We start from the raw sequence: 20465 nt of genomic DNA on the forward strand, positions 1-20465 counted from the left end.
GGAAGAAACAATCGCGGCGTCTCAGCTTCTTTTACACAGAGGGTAGTGGGTGCCTGGAACCCGCTGCCGGAGGAGGTGTTGGAAGCAGGGACGATAGTGACGTTTAGGGGGCATTTTGACAAATACATGAATAGGATGGGAATAGAGGGATACAGATCCCGGAAGTGTAGAAGATTTGAGTTTAGACAGGCAGCATGGTCAGCGCAGGCTTGGGAGGCTGAAGTGCCTGTTCCTGTGCTGTACTTTTCTTTGTTCTCTGTTCTCTGTAATCCCCACCCTCCACCAGCGCAGATACATGCACCCTGGTGGGAAATATTAGTGGTCAGGTTTCTGGGGCACAATCTGGTGAACACCACACTGCTGCTGATGTATATTAGGTGGAGGCAGGGATATCCCAGGATCCAGCTGGGTCCCAGCCTGATGCTGAGACTGTGGAAGATGCTGATGGATACATTAGGGTGCAATCAGGACATTCAGAAGGAGATGTCAGCGATGCTCCAGCAGGTCCATATCCGATTGGAGGAGTCCCAGAGGCTACGGGCACAGGGGATGTTGCTTACAACGTGTGGCTCCAAGACCAACACTGCTAGAGTGACGTCTGTAGCGGAGAGCCTGGTGCATGACGTTGGCACTATAAATGAAGGTGTCCAAGGCATTGCATAGTTTGTGACGCCATGACTGAGGGCCTTGACAGAATGTCCGACTCGCTGGGAGATGTTACCCAGTAACAGGCTGACCTTGATAAGGTGCTGCAGGACATGTCCCGTTCTCAGATGGGAATGGCCGAGGTGCTGCGGAGCTTGTCCCAGTCACAGGTAGGTATGGCTGAGGCGCTGCAGAGCATGGCCCAGTCACTGAGGAGCATCGCCGTGGGCATCAACACAATGGTGCAGACCATGGGAAACCACCACGGGCTGGCATAGGGGCAGCCGGGGTCCGAACCAGCTGTCCCGCCGTACCAAGGTGAACCCCAGGGCTCTATGGGCACTGACCAGGAGGAGGGAGGGGGGATTGGGTATCATCCCAGACCCGTTCCATGGAGTGGCGATGGTGGCCACCAACACCCAGAACATGAGCCGCCGACAAGTGAGCCGGGGGCCTCTGGCCCCAGAGCTCGTAGAGGATGCCCGTCAGGGGAATTGAAATGAAAATGAAAATGAAATTGAAAATCGCTTATTGTCACGAGTAGGCTTCAATGAAGTTACTGTGAAAGGCCCCTAGTCGCCACATTCCGGCGCCAGTCCGGGGAGGCTGGTACGGGAGTCGAACCGTGCTGCTGGCCTGCTTGGTCTGCTTTAAAAGCCAGCGATTTAGCCCTGTGAGCTAAACCAGCCTTGTCCCATGGCTAAATTGGCCATGGGACAAGGTAAGCAGCTGGCTGCCTCCACCTCTGATGTGCATCCTGGGGACATGCCGAGACATAGTAGTAAAGCTGGAGGTCTAAGTAAGTCAAGGATCACAGAGGGCACTGGGAGAGGGAGAACAGGGTGGGGCGGGGGTAGGTAGGGGGTGAGAGGGTGCAGCACCATCGGGAGAGTGGGGAATTGTATTACATTTTAAACATCTTTGTGCACAACCAGTGTGATGCTTTTGTCACTTTCTTCTGCAATGCAGGCCGCCCTCCGAACCCTGGGCCCATCTCTCCAGGCATTGCCCCGCACCCCCCCGGAACATCGCATTCCCCCCTCCTCTGTACTGGCATTATTAGCCAGGTCCTCAGTGGGTAACCCTTATCCCCAAAGAGCTGAACAGCCATGCTGGACTGGTCGTCGAAGAGGCCAGGGTTGACCGACTGCCCTAGGATGTAGTTGTCATGCACATTCCCAGGGAAGCATGCACACATGTGCATGATCTTCAGGTGGTGGTCACTCGCAAGCTGGATGTCCAGTGAGTGGAACCCCTTTCTGTTAACATAGGGCACTCCCAGGGCAACATGCGTGGCATCTACTACACCCTGGACCTGGGGCATACCGGCGATGGCAGAGAAACCTGCTGCCTGGGCATCCTGCTGGACATATCAAAGTTGATGTAGTTTTCGGCGTGGACAAACAGGACATCCGTGACCTGTCGGATGCACCTGTGGCCTGTGTCCTGTGGCCTGAGAGATGTTCCCACAGTTCCCCACTCGAGCCCTGGAAGAATCCTGAAGCATAAAAGTTCAGAGTTGCAGTGACCTTGAAGACCACCGGGAGCGAGTTTCCTCCTCCTCCAGGTGGTTCCTAGTCCTTATTGAGGTGGAGCTTCCTGTGGCACACCCTGTCCGTCACCTGTTCGAATGACCAGTGATGGCTGCACACCCTAGGCTGTCACAGGACTCCGCCTCTGGGTTCCTCCCTGGCCTGATGGGTGACCAGGTCCTCAGAGTGTGGGGCGGGGTCCGGCACATGGGCCGCTGCCTGGAACAACTGCAGACGCTGCTGCTGTCGCCGTCTCCGGCATCTGCCCAGCCTAGCAGCAGCAGCACCAAGACAAGTTGTGCTGGGTCTGAAATCCCTTCCATAGCGTCCGATATCTATAAGGAATTGGGAGAGAATGTTAGACTGACAAACGATGGTGGCTCCCAATCTGGGACTCCACCCCGCCCCGCCAGAACGCCCTGTCCATGGACTCCCGGGTGCAGTGGGCCTCCCTCACCGGATCCCCGACCCTGTACCCCAGACACCCGCTCATAACATCACCTGGACCGGGCACTGGTCCCCTCCCCGTTGCACTCACACACCCGCCGGCCGTGTCCCCGGAGCTGTGTCCCATGCCCTGGGTTTCGGATGTTAGCTGCTGTGTTTGAGGTGTTACCTCCCGCAGTGTCCAGGAATCACAGTGTGATTGGGATGCTCGGCAATGACTCTCACATGCTAGATCACCCGCCAATCCACGGGAATCCACTTGAGTTGTGTGAAGTGTTCACTTAATCTCAACTGCCAATTTCCTATTAGCTATAGGCTTCAGCCGCATGGCGAGAGGCTTGGCAGTTGGTGGGGGGTATGGATGGTCGGTTGGACAGAGGGGCAGGGACAAAGGTTGCCCCCAGAATGGGTACACACGATCCAGGGATTGGTATGGTGGTGGCGAGTGCGGTTGTCCTCCCAGCACCTCCCCCCACACTCCTATGGCGGCCCACCCCTGCTGAGGGTCCCCCACCCCCAGCCGCACCAACTGAGGGTCCCCCACCCCCCCGCCATGCACTGAGATGGCAAGCCCAGCGTCCCCGGGCTCTTTGCCTGTGAGTAAAGATGGCTACTCACCTCCTCGGCTCCCCACAGAACCCCTTCTGCGAGGTTCACGTTTTTCAAAAGGATTACTAATCGGCACCAGCATGACCACTTGCTGGGGAGGCCGATGGATGATGGGATGCTGTAGGATAAGGGGTGACTCTTGTTGATTGTGTGGAAATGGGGCTTAAGTGGTGATAATTGGTTCTTGGCCACGCTACGGCGAGATCCCAAATCCACCTACTGGAGTGGGCCGGTTGCATCACAAACTACTTGGTGCCGGGCGCGGCTCTCGTTTTCGGCCTCTCCCGCTATTCACCGGCCTCCTTTCGCTCGAGGGAGAGCGGAACAAGGCCGGAGAATTGTACCCACTGTTCTCTGTAGAGGGTTCACATTCCATCACAGACACACAGAGTTTAATGGCTTGTGCTTCATCCAACTACATATCGATGAACTACCAAGGGAACACATCCCAGTGGACTTAAATGACATTACATTGGAACTGAATTATCTACACCACTTCAAAAGCACCCATTGGCTGTTAAGCACGTCACAAAATCACAGTGCAGAAGTGGCCCTTTGGCCCATCAAGTCTGCACGTCACAAAATCACAGTGCAGAAGTGGCCCTTTGGCCCATCAAGTCTGCACCAACACGTGAAAAACATCTGACATGTCCACCTAATCCCACTTACCAGCACTTGGCCCATAGCCTTGAATGTTATGAAGTGCCAAGTGCTCATCCAGGTACTTTTTAAAGGATGTGAGGCAGCCTGCCTCTGCCACCCTGCCAGGCAGCGCATTCCAGACCGTCACCACCCTCTGGGTAAAAGAGTTTTTCCTCAGATCCCACCTAAACCAACAGCCCCTCACCTTGAACTCACGTATGCCTTTTCCACCACTATAGTCCCCTGCCCGTCTGCCTTCAGAGATCTAGGGGCAAACATGCCACGGTCCCTTTGTTCCTCAGAACTCCCTAGTGTCAATACCGCTCATTGAATATCACTTCGGGACATCCTGAATATGTGAGCGGCAAGTCTTCCTTTGAAGAGAATTATATTTCTAATTCTCTAGACAGAACTTCACAATTTGCAGTAACCAACCAGCAATAAGATTACCATTCAAAATGACTCTTCATCGAAGATGTTCTTTACCTGATTAAATGGCGAACAGCAGCATCAAACTGCAAGAACATGACCTCTCTTTTGAGAACAAGAAGCTTCGCTACCGTGGCAGGATCCCGTGGATTTTGAAGGTTATCGATCTGAGACTGAATCTCCTGAAGCTCAGAACCTGTCCCAATATGAAGCAGCAAAATAGTAAATAGACAATAAATGACAAACAATAACTTGAGTGAATTTAGTTTAGTACGGTATTTGGGACGTCAGTCATAAATACCACATATTTATCATTGGGGGATAATCGTGTCCATTATTCTCTTTGTTTATCAATTTCTATTCTTCACTTTATTTTCCCCTCTTTTCTCCCAAGTGTCAGAGTTTGCTCCAGTTGAGAAGCACGGTTGTCCACCAACCTGATCAGAGCTTCCTGCTGAAGCTGCGATTCTGGCACAGGACAAAACGGTGTTCTTCTGAGGCCTGTGTAAATCACACAGCGTTCAACTCGCTGCTTTTCACAGGCTAAGGCCTAAAACTAAATCTAGATGGAGCCACGAGCACAATTTAAAAAAAAAATTTAGAGTACCCAATTCATTTTTTCCAATTAAGGGGCAATCTAGCGTGGCCAATCCACTTATCCTGCACATCTTTGGATTGTGGGGGCGAAACCCACGCAAACACGGGGAGAATGTGCAAACTCCACACGGACAGTGACCTAGAACTGGGACCGAACCTGGGACCTTGGCGCCATGAGGCAGCAATGCTAACCACTGAGCCACCGTGCTGCCCCCTCCGGAACCACGAGCACAAATTGACAGTCTTTCGCTTCGATGGTTTATTTGTGACCTCAGAAGAGTACCCCTTGCTCTGCACTAGAAGTGCATCTTTCCAGTGTTATTACTCCCCCCCTCTGAGTGAAACTGTCAATATACTGAATACTGGGGTCATTTGCAAGTAGTTTTGTGCTATGGACGGATGCTTGTTAGGAACTGGATTGAGACGGCAAAATTATTTAGCCCAGGCTGTGTCAAAGTCAAGAGAGGACATTTTTATTCTAACTATGTGAGTCTGCCTCTATCAATCTGTGGTGCAGCACCTAAATACTGAACCCATCAAGCTACCCTTATATACTGCGCTCTCTCTATTTTATATGATCATTATTTCAAGTATGTAACAGGTTTTGTCGGTGTTATATGGTACCCAACAACACTGGTTATAAACCTGTGCTGGTATTCCAGTTGTAGTTGGTGTAATACTGATCCATAAGGATCATGGAAGTCCCAGGTTTGATCCCTGTTTTGTGCCTTATAGAACATAGAACATAGAACAGTACAGCACAGAACAGGCCCTTCGGCCCTCGATGTTGTGCCGAGCAATGATCACCCTACTTAAACCCACGTAACCTGTATACCCGTAACCCAACAATCACCCCATTAACCTTACACTACGGGCAATTTAGCATGGCCAATCCACCTAACCCGCACATCTTTGGACTGTGGGAGGAAACCGGAGCACCCGGAGGAAACCCACGCACACACAGGGAGGACGTGCAGACTCCACACAGACAGTGACCCAGCCGGGAATCGAACCTGGGACCCTGGAGCTGTGAAGCATTGATGCTAACCACCATGCTACCGTGAGGCCCCAATGCTAACAGACCGGGAAGATTGCTGTAATTGGTGGCAGCATTGAAATGAAAAAAAAATGAAAATCGCTTATTGTCACGAGTAGGCTTCAATGAAGTTACTGTGAAAAGCCCCTAGTCGCCACATTCCGGCGCCTGTTCGGGGAGGCTGGTGCAGGAATTGAACTGTGCTGCTGGTCTGCCTTGTCTGCTTTAAAAGCCAGCGATTTAGCCCAGTGCGCTAAACCAGACCCATCTGTGCTAAACCAGCCCCATTGCTCAGTCAGGAGAGGTAAATAAGCCTATGTTACTCTTTCCAGCCAATGTCCAAACCATTGGTGTTTCTAGGCAGTGGGAGAAGGATACAAGTTGTGGGCATTTCTGGTCACCACATTACAGGAAGGGCATTATTGCTCTGGAGAAACTGCAGATGTGGTTTACAAGAATCCGGCGAGGGCTAGAAAAGTGTGGCTATGAGAACAGATTGGGTAGGGTGGGGCTATTGAAGGCTGAGGGGTGACTTAATTGAGTTGCACAAAATTATGAGGGGGAGAGATAGAGTGGGCAATATAAAATAGTTTCCCTTGGCAGAGAATTCTAGAACCAGGGGACATAGATTGAAGATAAGTGGCAGAATGTGTAGAGAGGACATGAAGAAGAACGTTTTTACGCAAAGGGTAGTGGGAGTCTGGGATTCGCTGCCCGAGTTGGTGGTGGAGGCAGAGACCCTAAACTCTTTTCATAGTACCTGGATCTGCAGCTTAAATGGGCAAAGCTACAGGGCTATGGAACGGGTGCAGGAAGGTGGGATTAGAAAGGGAACCTGGATGTCCTCGGGCTGGCATGGACAAGATGGGCTGAATGGCCTCCTTCTGCGCTGTAACCTTTCTCTGATTCTATGATAGAATTGGTCTCAGCCATCTTGTCCAATCATTATCAAATAGTGATCTATTGGGATGAGTGGATCCTGCCACATCAGGAACAGTTTGCCATTTTTAAAGGTCCTGTAAGGGCGAGGGAATGGAAAAGCTGCTTTCTCTTAACCAGTAGGAATGAAATGGATTTTCAATCTATTCTCTGGACCAGACCGACCAGTCTGGTGCATGTTAGTGCATAGCCGTCCGGACCGCTGTCGGATAAAAGGAAGGTTGTTTCCATCTGCGATTCTCTGTGAAATTTGAGGTGTTATCTAGAGCTCCATCTCAACATGCTGTCCGTGGCAACTTTACTGCATTTTTATCCTCTTGGTCCTTTCCTGAGCTGCCAGTACCTTTCAGCAAGACAGCAGCTCCCAACATGGCTGCCGCTTGCCTTTTCCATTGACACCAGGCAGGCAGCTCCCGCCTCAGAGAGGCACTTGATGTCTCTAACTGGGTGGCATGCTTGCCTCAGCACATTTACATTTAAAAATAGCATCATGAGAGTGTCGCAGTTCAGGCGCCAGGTCGAGGCCTGGAATCTATACAGGGGTTGGGTTCCCAAATCCACTTTGAAAATCCTGTCCCTCGTGTTTTAAATCCCTCATGGCCTTGTGATGCACTATCAATTATGACGAGACGAGAGTGGAATGTAATCGAGGCTTTATTACACAGAGATGTGTGGCCTCCTACAGCAGCTGACAAAATGGCTGCTGTACGGAGAGCACACATATTTATACTCCGCCTACTGGGTGGAGCCAGGAGGCAGGGATCTACCCCCGTACCTGTAGTACAGGGGTCTTACCATAAAACCTATATATACAATATAATACATCAGTGGTGACTACCGCACATTGCTTCTCCCTCCCATTGTAACATCCTCCGGACCTCCAGCGCTTTCCTTCTGAACTTCCAGTTCCTTTGATTTTGGTTTGTTGTGCATCCTTTCACTTCTTTCACATGACCACTGGTAGTTGCGCCTTCAGATGGCAAGGCCCGAAATAGTGGCCTTCCCTCTCTAAACTCTTCCACCACCTCTCTTACCTTGAAACCCACCATTTTGCTCAAGCTACATTGATCACCCTCCCAGATATCTCTGACTTGGTGCCAGAGTTTATTTCAATTATTCCTTTTTGAAGCACCTTAGAGTGTTTTTCTGCTATGAAGGTGTTTTATGAGTGTTTTCTTCTCATTTCACTGACAGACCCGACATTCTGGGTGACTTCCTTCTGAGCAACACCTAACAAAGTCTCAACAAACCTTTTTTTGTTTTCTCTTTTTGTGGCTTACCAATGCCTTCGAGGCCTCCCCACTCTGCTGTCAGTGGCTGCACTTTCTGAGAACCAATCGGAGGAGAGTTTCCAAGCCGTGCAAAGCAGCACAAGTATGCGAAAATATCATGAAGTGCTGCTACAATCTCAAGAGTCTGGTACAAGGCTCTCTGACAAACCTGAGAGGCCGAAAGAATCAAAACAAGTCAAACTTTTAGCAGACAATATCCGAATTCCACAAAGAGTCATCCCAATTCAATTATCCTAATATTTCACCTCAGTGATGTTCATCCAATGATCCTTCGCTTAAAAGGAGAATTTCATTAGATTTTAGGCACAAAAAATGTTCAGCAGTTAGCACTGCTGCCTCACAGTGACAGGGACCTGGGTTCAATTCCGACCTTGGGCGACTGTCTGTGCGGAGTCTGCATGTTCTCCCCGTGTCTGCGTGGGTTTCCTCCGGGTGCTCTGGATTCCTCCCACAGTCACAAAGATGGGTAGGTTAGGTGGATTAGCATTGCTAAAATTTCCCCTTATTGTCCAAAGACGTAGAGGTTAGATGGGTTGGCCATGGAGTTACGGGGATAGAGCAGGTGAGCGGGCCCAGGTAGAATGCTTTTTCAGAGGGTCGGTGCAGACCTGATGGGCCAAATGGCCTCCTTTCGCACTATAGGGATTCTATGGACAAATTTCAAAACTAAATGGTCAAAAGGAATAGTAAACAGATCTTGAAAAACACAGTTCACTGAAGCAGTTCTTGGGATTATTGTGAATGGTGTGAAGGTATGGTAAGGTGCCCTCTATAGGCCAGAAATGGAATCACTGAAATAAGGAGGGCTAAACCATCATCATCCAGTGAATGAATGTGATATCTGTCGGACAGCCGATGGGGGAGAGGAGAGTCGGACAGTTGCCGGGGGGGGAGGGACCTGGAGAGGTAGTTGGCGGCTGGTGGAGTACCTGGGTGGGGTGGGAGGGGTCCCGTACGGTTTGGGGGAGGGGGGTGTGCCTGAGGGTTAGGGAGTGTCCTGAGGATATTAGTCAGGAGTAGAAGGAGTCCCTTGGTGATAGTTGGGGGATGGGAGGAGTCCGGTGAGGGGTTTGGCGTGTGTCTGTACAATAGTTGTCCAGGAGTGGAATTAATTCTTCCAACTTTTTCAGGGTAACAATCGGAACCCTCCGAAGATTGCAATTTAAATGGAATTTTGGATGGTTCCCAGTGCAGGGAAATTGCCCAGTGGAAGGCAATTCCGTGATACTTACCTGGGACCCTCTGGAAGGCAGGAAGTTTCCCAGTGCATCTTTCCCAGTTACACTGCACTGGAGCTTAGAGATTAGGGCCCAAGTTAATAAAATGGAAATAGAATGAAAGGTAAATACTGGGCGGGATCTACTGGTCGCATTGTGCCCGAAAGGCAGTGCGAGCGCACAACATGGCCGGTAGATGACGGGCGGTCCCACTTCTGGGACCAATCTGGCTCGCCACGCCTCGTGAGATCTAACCCGATCTCGCCAGACGTTGCAATGTGAATCCTGTCCATTGTGGGCACGATCACTTTCTGGCAAATCTGCATATTAGAGTTAGACAGCTAGTCTCACTCTATTACTGTATGCGTTCCTGAGATCTAACCAAGGCATGGGATCTAACCCCATTGCCTTGGCGACCTTGGATGAGTACTGTTCAACACTGGTCTCCAAAAACGGGGACCAGACAGAAAGACATTCATGGGTGTCTCCCAGGGGATTGAAGGCCCCCAGGCGCATGCCCTCTGTACAGTGTGGTACCCTGGCACTGCTGGTGCTATCTGGGCATCATGACACTGCCATCCTGGTAGAGCCACCTGGGTCCTGGGGGGGGCGCGGGCGGATCGGACCCCGGGGGGTGCCCCCACGGTGGCTTGGCCCGCGATCGGGGCCCACCGATCGGCGGGCGGGCCTGTGCCGTGGGGGCACTCTTTTTCTTCTGCCGCCGCCACGGCCGCCACCATGGTGGAGGCGGAAGAGACACCCCTACCGCGCATGCGCTGGTCGTGACATCAGCGGCCACTGACGCACCGGCGCATGCGCGGACCCGCGAAGGCCTTTCTGCCAGCCCGGACGGCGGCCACCAAAGGCCGTTGGCGCCAGTCAGCATGGCGGAAACCACTCCGCCACTGGCCTAGCCCCTAAAGGTGCGGAGAATTCCACACCTTTGGGAGGCCTGACGCCGGAGTGGTTGGCCGGGCAGCTACGCTGGGACCCCCCACCCCGCCGGGTAGGGGAGAATCCCGCTCCTGGTCTCTCACTGCACTGAGGAATTCTGGCGAGAGAGGCCCTCGATCTATCCGGATAGGCATTAGCGTGTGGGGTGATTCTTGCTGCTCTGTCCCCATTCAGGTAGATCATACCCACTATGAATTCAAAAGTAGATCATTTAAAACAACTTGAAACCCAGAATCTCCGAAAGGAAGACCAAATATATTGCCATAATTGTATTTATAATGTATTTCAGATATGAGGTCCAATGCCACAGAAAAATATTATTTAAAAGAAAACAAACCTTTTCCTCCAGGGTTTTAAACATAATAAGCACTTCAGAATAATGAGGAATGAACCACAAATTAAGGAATGTTCTTCCATCTGCAGACAATAAACTGCGAGGACGTTGATGGAGTTTCCTGAATTAAATAGAAACACTTGTTGATGCAGAATCATTATAAAGTCATGTCAAACTTGTACTCTGTTGTACCATCTGAGATCTCGGATCTCCAACATCTGCAGGGAATTGACCACATTTGGCCTTCATGTTAGGCTGTGCACATTATTGCATTTTATCTAGCGCTTATCTTTAGAGATGTAAGAACACCAAATTTCTTTGGGATTTGGGCCGCAATGTTCCAGCCCTCCCAGAATCCACCTGAAGTGAATGGAATTTGGAATGGCCCACTGCATCCGCTGCGGTGGGACCTACCGCTCCAGGGCTGGAAAATCCTGACCTTGGCATCCTTATATCTGTGCTGGTGAGCGTAGGACGAAAAGATCGACAGTAAGGGCTGAATTTTATCAATCTCGCTTGGGTAGGCAAAAGCCCAACCTGAACACACGTGAAATTGCACAAGACATCAGGCGCATGTCCATATGTCATGGCGCCCTCACGCGATCTTTGGAAAGTCAGGCACATGCGAGAGTCAGAATTCTACCCAATTGAAAGGGAAATTTAGCCCATTAACCATGCAATTGGCCCTAATTTTATGTGGTCCATGTGTTTTTACGCTTGGCACACGGGCCAATCAACCAGAAATCGGTCACGTTTTTTCACTATTATCTGAGGGCTGAGGTAGCGTGGGCAGCATTTTCCCAAAGTTTGTCAGAGGATCTGGTTCAGACCGGTTCATACTGGCGAGTATGTCACAAAAGCACAGCCGAGTTTCCACTCCAGATTTTCACGCTGTCGGTGAACAGAGAATCTGGGGTTTGGGTTTGCACCGTCACTCAGGTGGGGCGGGACCTGCCATCAATAGAGGGTGCCCCAATCTGCGCTGGGATTATACGCCTCCCCCCACCCCACCCTGAAAGACACTGAGGGCCACCCACAAGCACGGGAAAATTCCACCACCACGTTAACATTGGGGCAACCCCTCCACTCAAGCATTGGGACATTCCCCTCACAGGCATCGAACTCTCCGCCCCCCCCCCCCCACCCCAGGCATTGGGGAACTCAATCATGCCCCCCTCCCCAAGGCATCGGGCCGCCCCCCTCACAGCCAGTGGGGCACACATCCCCCACCATACCTAATCGACTGTCAAGTTGGAACTGTAGGGTGCCAGGGGGCAATGCCCTGTCCATTTCCCTCACCATCTTGGGGCTATACATCTAAGTGTGCCTCCAGTGTGGTCATCACGACTGGTTTTCACTTTTGAAAACCGGTAGTGACTCACACCGGTGTGACGTGACGCTGGTTGGGTGGGACGATAAGTTGAGGGCGGAAGCAGCAGCATTAAGCCCAATAATTTTTTTAATTTAATTTTTTTATAAATTTAGAGTATCCAATTAAATTTTTCCAATTAAGGGGCAATTTAGCGTGGCCAATCCACCTACCCTGCACATCTTTTTGGCTAGTGGGGGCAAAACCCACGCAAACACGGGGAGAAAGTGCAAACTCCACACAGACAGTGACACAGGGCCGGGATTGAACCTGGGACCTCGGTGCCGTGAGGGACCAGTGCTAGCCACTGTGCCACCGTGCTGCCCATTAAGCCCAATAATGAAACACAAATTTAATATAAAGTATGCTAATCAGGCTCACAGCCTTCATGGGGTCAACCTGATTATAGGGGCCGGGAAGATCTCGCTGCTGCAAATCCCATTTTAGCCTCTCGTGGGATTTAGCAGCCATTATGGGGGTTATGCTCATGGCTAGAACAGCCCCAAAATCATGGCCTGTGTGTTAAGCTGCCAGTTGCTTGATTCTGCATGGTAGAGAGTTTGCAGCATTTCTTTCGTGCAAATATCATTGGAATAATATTGCAGCTCCCTGAACCACCTCCTTCGAAATGCCTGCCTGCATCATCAGGTCTCAAAGACAAAAGAACAAAGAAAAATACAGCACAGGAACAGGACCTTGGCCCTCCAAGCCTCTGCCGACCATGCTGCCTGTCTAAACTAAAATCTTCTAAACTCCCCGGGTCCGTATCCCTCTATTCCCATCGTATTCATGTATATAGCCCTCCAATCAGAAAAGCACCCTTCCATTGCTACTCTCTGCCTTCTATGACCTAGCCAGTTCTGTGTTCATCTTGCCAGCTCACCCCTGATCCCGTGTGACTTCACCTTTTGTACCAGTCTGCCATGAGGGACCTTGTCAAAGGCCTTACTGAAGTCCATATAGACAACATCCACTGCCCTACCTGCATCAATTATCTTTGTGACATCTTCGAAAAACTCTATCAAGTTAGTGAGACACGACCTCCCCTTCACAAAACCATGCTGCCTCCCGCTAATAACGTCCATTTGCTTCCAAATGGGAGTAGATCCTGTCTCGAAGAATTCTCTCCAGTAATTTCCCTACCACTGGTGTAAGGCTCACTGGCCTGTAGTTCCCTGGATTATCCTTGCTACCCTTCTTAAACAAAGGAACGACATTGGCTATTCTCCAGTCCTCCGGGACATCAGCTGAAGACAGTGATGATCCAAAGATTTCTGTCAAGGCCTCAGCAATTTCCTCTCTAGCCTCCTTCAGTATTCTGGGGTCGATCCCATCATGTCTCCTGGCACCCGCCCTCCCCAGCAACACCCAGCTTTTCAGAGCGCATGTTTCATGCTGGTTGGCTATTCGTGATGGCCGAAAGATTCAGCCCAGTTCTCTTTTTTTCAACAATTATTACCTTTGCTCATTGCTCAGTTTTTCTCAGAATAAAACAAACACTATATTGAAAATGGAGATGCTAAGCATCGAGGTAGGAAGTGATTCTCCAACCTGGGGGATGCAGGATAACAAGAAAAGAAATCACAGAGGCAGTAACTATAGACAAATATGGCACACCATGGCAATTCAACTGTGAGAGAAGCTGGGTAAGTGAGCTAAGGCCACAATCAGGTCATCTTCTTGAAAGGTGGGTCGAATGGCCTACTCCTGCTCCTATTGTGTGTTTATGTACTTGTGTTTTGATGTAGGCCAACCATACAGGCCAAAAGGCCACCCCAACCAAGATCAGCTTCCTCAGCACAGAATGGGATCAAGGCTGGGTCTGGCCTGCACAACTGCTCAGCAGAGCATTGTGAATAGAATCTCTCCACCTACAATGCATCTCGAGCAATATTGTTGGCAAAATGGTTCATTTCTGGAACTGCTCCATACAGACTGCAAAATGTGCATGTTAAAATGCCATGACGTACGAAATATTGCCCTCAAGTCATAAACCCTCAGTCAAGGTATGGTGTGCAGTAGGAAAAACCTAGGGATGGAATATAAATTCAAGTACCTGAAGTACAATGAATGAACATAATGTGGTGCAGTTTAAGTGACCATTTAAATTGAGAATTAAGCATTGACAATTGAGCCTAGAAATGATTGTTAACTTGTCCATGTGGTGATCCTCTTCCTATTATTTTAGAGGCGGTGCGAACCATTTAAGGTCCCTCCTGTCTTGTTATGCCCTAGGCGTAGCATAAGCGGCTTCCTTGTGGTGCACTTGACAAAGGTAGGTTCAGACGTGGAGATAACTTCAACACGTTTATTAAACTATTTACACTTCTCCTACTCGGGTTCGCCACTACTGTTAATCCTTCTATAGCTACTCAGACTGACTAACCAGTCTGCTACAATCCACGTGGTGGGAGTGATATTGAATCAACCCTGTGTCTGTACTCACTGACTGTCTCCACTGGAAAGAGGAGGATCATGTGTGTTGTGTCCTTTATATATGGGCTGGTGTAATGCCCTCCTGTGGTCGTGCCACCTCTGTGTGTATCGTGAATGCCCATTGGTCGTGTCCTATCTAACTGTTCTATTGGTTGAGTGTCTGTGTGTCATGTCTCTGGTGCTCCCTCTAGTGTCTAGCTAGTCTACATGTATTTACATTAACCCCTTGTGTATTTACAGTGATGCACATCACCACACATCCGACATTACCGTAAATTGCAAGTGCATGAATGTTAAGATTGGCCTGATTGTGGTTCTCCCTTAGTCAAATAGCCCAGTCAGCCTTGTTGCCTAATCCCGCAAGTGAAAACTACCACTTGTGGACCAGGTCGCCAGCCTTCAGTAGAGGCGGTACGTCAAAATAAACTCTTTGCTCATAAATACCCGTCAGTGTTTCAGTACCAGTTTTTCAATGTGAGATGCAAAAAGAACATGCAGCATTAAAGAGGCACTGACCTTGGATCAGAAATCAGACCCAGCTCAGAGTCTCGCTCTCCCTTCTTTTCTTGAGGTTGGCCTAACACAAAATATGTCTTTTGGGCTGTGGGAAAGTCTTGCAGTAAACGCAGCAGGCTACAGTAGTGTGCGATGATTTGTCCTCGTAGCGAGCACCCTGACACACGCTCATTAAACCTGAGGCAATCAAACCAAAGATCATGTTCTATTGGTCACTGCTGCCTGTGGTAAATTTCTTTATTGCAAGCCTGGAAAGAGCTCAGAGCAAAATATTTTAGAGAAAGCTAAACGTTTAAATGATTCATCTGATTAAACTATTGTTTACATCATCAATTACTTTGGATGGCCATTTGTTCCCCAGTCTAAAACCAGGCTGCAAGGGCAAAACGACCTGCACACTCTGTGAGTGCAACGATCATTAAAAATAAAGCTAATCCAACGCTGAGAACCAGACCTTCTTTGTCCAGTTTCAACCTGAGAGAAATGGAGCCTGGAGTTTTCCAGGGTGTGGGTGAGAGTTTTAACATTGATGGGGTGAGGTTGGACTGCAGGCCGGTGACGCTATGGAGGTGAAAGCAGAGCATCTTCGTGATAGTGGGATGTGTTGTGTTTGGTCCCTTGTACTAGTATGAAGAACTCACCAAAAACTTTGATCTGTCCAAATCAAGATCCTTTTATTGTGTCTCGTGCGGCAGGACGGCAATCTGATACAGAGCATGTTATCATGGAGTCTTGCTACTCCTCTGGAACTTACACCTTCTGCCTACCAATTACATGTCCATCGTATTACCCTCTATATCTTGTTCTGTCAATGGCCGAATGTGCCTCTCTTTATATACAGGTCCCAGGTCACATGACCTTGGTCTTGAGACCGCATGGTGAGTCTGTACCGCCACCTGCTGGTTGGAGGTCTCATACCATCCAACTATGATAAGTCCATAGGCATATCACCACAGGATGTGGTGGCTTAATTTTAACGGTCAAACAGGAATTCAAGGATGATCACCACCAAGATTTGGTTTAAATAATAAGCTAGGAAAGAGGATCAACAATTAGAGTGGGGAGCTTCCAGTGGGACTATCGACATGACTGACCAGTGAGAATAGATTAAGTAAAGGAGGATTTTTGAACCAGATCTCGAAGTACTTCCTGTTTTTCTAAGTCTTGTGCCATGGGAGAAGGACTAAACAGTTCCGACCAGTATTCGTATTTCCTCATTTTACTGTTTTGTTTTCACTTCTGGGGAACATCAAAATAAACTACCAGAACAGGCAGATGGCATGTTAATTCACCATCCCTTCTGAAGAACAGCGCATCTTGACTCCACAATGCAGCGCATCCCTCAGTGCTGCATTGTGGTGCACCACAGCCACATGTGATAAGCTCAACCCTGAGCCACCTGATAGAGGCTGGAATGCTGCCAACCACAGCAAACACACACCCTTGATTCATGGTGCCGTTACACAGGGGGTCAGCGACTGAGTGGGAGCTGGGCATTTTGGCAGACGGGTGTGGGAGCAGGTGTGACGTACACTTCTGGCTGTTTTGCTGAGCCTCAATCAGCCAAAAAAAAGCAAATGTGGAACAGATCGCCCTGGTCAAACTCTTGGCAGCAGAAGCTGGAAAGGCACAATGAAAGGGAAGAAATGGGAAAAAACACATTTGTTGTGCTTTTTTTACAGAATGTAAGATGTATGGACACATACCTGGGAGAATAAAGGAAATAAATAGGATACAGAGAACATTGAGCATGGGGTAATTTTAAATAAAGTGGCTTAAAACCGGAGTTGTGGAAAGGTATGAAAATCGCTCGCCATTAGCATTGAACTGATTTGACTAACAGGAACATTTCCATTGGGGGCGGTGTGGGAGCAGCTGGAGGTGGCGTCATGCAAAGGTACTAGTCTGGAAGCTTTGATAATGGCTCCTTAGCCGTTCTCGCCGACCCGTTACTCCACAAGTCCGGTGGTGGTGGCGACACTGAGGATATAGGGACAGTGGAGGAGGTACAAGAGGGTGTAGGGAGCATCGGTCTGGACCCCGATATGCAACAACCACAGGTTTGTCCCGGGTAGGATGGATGGTGGGTTCCAGAGCTGGCAAAGGGCAGGCATCAGAAGGATGGGAGATCTGTTCCTAGATGGAAGCTTTCCCAGTTTGAAGGCGCAAGAGGACAAATTTAATCTGCCACCAGGAAACGCCTTTAAATATCTGCAAGTACGAGCCTTCCTGAAAAAACAGGTAGTGGCCTTTCCGACGCTGCCGCCACGGAGGATACAGGACAGGGTGGTCTCCGGCACCTGGGTGGGGGAGGGGAAGGTGTCGGATATCTACCAGGAACTACAGGATGCGGAGGAAACCCCGGTGGAGGAGCTCAAGGGCAAGTGGGAGAAGGAGCTAGGTGAGGAGGTGGAAGCGGGTCTGTGGGCAGAGGTCCTGGGCAGGGTTAATTCCTCCTCATCATGTGCCAGGCTCAGTCTAATTCAATTTAAGGTGGTCCACCGGGCACACATGACGGCAGCGAGAATGAGCAGTTGTATGAGGTGCAAGGGCAGCCCTGCAAACCATGTCCACATGTTTTGGACATGCCCGGAGCTTAGAGTGTTCTGGCAAGGATTCGCGAGGGCAATGTCCAAGGTGCTTAACACACGGGTGGTGCCGAGTCCAGAGATAGCGATCTTTGGAGTGTCAGAAGACCCGGGAGTTCAGGGGGCGAAAGATGCCGACGTCTTGACCTTTGCCTCCCTAGTAGCCCGGAGACGGATTTTATTAATGTGGAGGGATTCAAAGTCCCCGAGTGTGGAACTTGGGCTAACGACATGGCTGGGTTTCTCAACCGCGAGAAAATAAAGTTTGCCTTAAGAGGGTCTAAGCTAGGGTTCTCTCGGAGGTGGCAGCCGTTCGTCAACTTTCTCGGGGAAAATTAAAATGTCAGCAGCAGCAGCAATCTTGGGGGGGGGGGGGGGCGCGGTGAGTGCTTCATTGGGATGGTGTGGGAAGACTGAATCGTGTGTGGTAATGTCTATTTAATTGTTATTGTATATTCTCTTTTTACACTATGTTAATGTTCACTCTAGTTTGTTTTGTTATTATTGATACTACTGTTTTATTATGAAAAATTCTGCAAAACCTTAATTAAAATACTTTTTAAAGAAAAGGAACATTTCCATTGAACTGTGATGTACAGCTGAACACAGAGGAGTGTGTGGTACATCATGAGGTCATTTGATCATTTGAAAATATCAATCCAAATAAGGACTGGAAATATGCCTTCTTTCAAAATAATAAACAGATTTAACTTAACAAAGCTACTGAACCACAGGAGATCAGGAAGATCAGCATACTCGCTACTAAACAAGCTTAAAGGGGGTAAGTATACTTGCGGCAGTAGGCAACGATTAAGTGTCTTTTGATTTTCTCCACTTCCTCCTGCAAAGACAAGGAATCTTTTCAAGCGACAACCATATAAATTGTAGTCATGTTCTTCTAATCCTCCTCACCTATGCCAGATTTTTTGTAAAATGCTTTTGAAGCTGTCCTGGTTTTATGGGGCTTGCCATGTTTCCTTCCTCCTCGGGTTACCACTCGTTACACTTTTACCCACTAGGCTTTTTGACCAGGGAGGTCAGATGGAGAATGGGGGTAAGGTTCCTCCCTCTGGTCCTTTATTTCTCAACTGAGCGTATTTTTGTTCAGTTCTGTAATGACTACCCAGTGGGGAATTGAACCTGGGACCCTGGCGCTGTGAAGCCACAGTGCTATCCACTTGTTACTATTACTGGACCAACTGATTGGTAAGTTGGCAACATGGCAGCACTTTGGCCCATTCACCTGACCTTTCTGCTAACCCACTGGGCGCGATGTAACCGAAAGGTTTCTAAGTGTCAATTGTGGCGAACTTTGCTGGGCGTTTCCCGCCAGCTCTGTCAGAGCATTCCGCACCGCTGTCCAACCACATCTCGTCACTTTTTTGGGCCCTGTGGAGTTCCCCTCGTCACGCCCACAATTAGAATTATTTTAATCACTGGTGAGCTGAACTCACTGGACAGACCGGCTCGTCAGACTTCGGGCCACCATTTTGAAAGTGAGCTTGTGGGTCCCCCACACCTCCTACCCATGGGCAATGTCACCCCCCCACACGTATGGGCATTATCCCACACCTCCCCAAGTGATGACACTCTGCTATGGGGTCACGGAGGAGCCCCCTTTCCAGGCTTTCCCATGTCCCTTTTCAGGTTCCCCCCCTTCCAGGACCCCCGCTCTTCACTCACTCCAGCCTTCATACCCCGCTCTACCATGTTTTCATGGTTACGGCTCCCTCAGGCCCTGGCCCTTGTCAGGGCCAGCTTGGCACCTGGGCACCCTGGCACAGCGACCCTGGCTGTGCTCTTGCCGGCTCGGATTCCAATACAGAACATACAGTGCAGAAGGAGGCCATTCACTAAGGGCATTTTGGACACTAAGGGCAATTTAGCAAGGCCCATCCACCTAACCTGCATGTCTTTGGACTGTGGGAGGAAACCGGAGCACCCGGAGGAAACACACGCAGGCACGGGGAGAACGTGCAGACTCCGTACAGACAGTGACCCAGCAGGGAATTGAACCTGGGACCCTGGCACTGTGAAGCCACAGTGCTAGTCACTTGTGCTACCATGCTGCCCTCTGCAGTGCCATCCGGGCATCTTAGCAGTGCCAGGGTGCCAGTTAGGCTGTGTCCATGTTCTAGGGGGAGAGCCAGGGGTGCACCCTGTCCTATCCCTGACCACTCAGGGGCCTCCAATGGCCCAGGAGGCCACAGGGTGCCGTTCAGCTGGGGACTCCCTGGAAAGGTCGTTAGATGCTGGGAACTTGGCAGGTCCCGGGTGAGCACTCCTAAGTGGGTTCAAAATCCACTCAGATGCATGAGGCTTGGTCACGTCCATAGTGATCGTGACGCCTTGCGAGACCTGGATAGATCTCACGAGGCGCACTAGCTGCCGGGAAGCCCACGGGGGACCTCTCCTGGGATCTACTGGCCAGGTCGCACTCCCGTTCAGATCACACCCATTGTCTTTTCTCCAATTATATATGCACAGTGGGAGTGTTGGTATCGCTGCTGGAGAGAGAGAAATCACGGCCGGGATTCTCCCCTACCCGTCGGGGCGGGGGGGTCCCGGCGTAGCGGAGTGGCGCCAACCACTCCGGCGTCGGGCCTCCCCAAAGGTGTGGAATTCTCCGCACCTTTAGGGGCTAGGCCCGCGCCGCAGTGGTTGGCGCCACACCGACTGGTGCCAAAACCGGCTCCAACAGCCTTTGACACCAGCCACCCGGCGTCGGGGCTGGCTAAAAGGCCTTCGCCGGTTCGCGTATGCGCCGGTGTGTCAGCGGCCGCTGACATCACTACCGGCGCATGCGCGGTAGGGGGGTTTTCCCGGGTGGCGAGAGTTCCGCCCACGGCGGGGGCGGGATTTTCGCCGGCCCCGGGCGATTCT

The 20465-nt window shown here is 50.2% G+C and overlaps 1 protein-coding gene across 1 annotated transcript in view; it reads right to left on the reverse strand.

Moving 5' to 3' along the window:
- Nucleotides 1-20465, reverse strand: part of LOC119967914 (coiled-coil domain-containing protein 162-like) — a 208669-nt gene that overhangs the window by 120804 nt on the left and 67400 nt on the right. The window contains exons 11-15 of the mRNA XM_038801010.1: nucleotides 18374-18423; nucleotides 14995-15171; nucleotides 10677-10794; nucleotides 8157-8316; nucleotides 4362-4500 (exon numbers count right to left, since the gene is read on the reverse strand). Coding sequence (XP_038656938.1) covers nucleotides 4362-4500; nucleotides 8157-8316; nucleotides 10677-10794; nucleotides 14995-15171; nucleotides 18374-18423 — 644 coding nt within the window. The remainder of the gene's footprint in view (nucleotides 1-4361; nucleotides 4501-8156; nucleotides 8317-10676; nucleotides 10795-14994; nucleotides 15172-18373; nucleotides 18424-20465) is intronic.

Source organism: Scyliorhinus canicula, chromosome 6, assembly GCF_902713615.1.
Source record: "Scyliorhinus canicula chromosome 6, sScyCan1.1, whole genome shotgun sequence".
In the NCBI taxonomy this organism is placed as follows: Eukaryota; Metazoa; Chordata; class Chondrichthyes; order Carcharhiniformes; family Scyliorhinidae; genus Scyliorhinus; species Scyliorhinus canicula.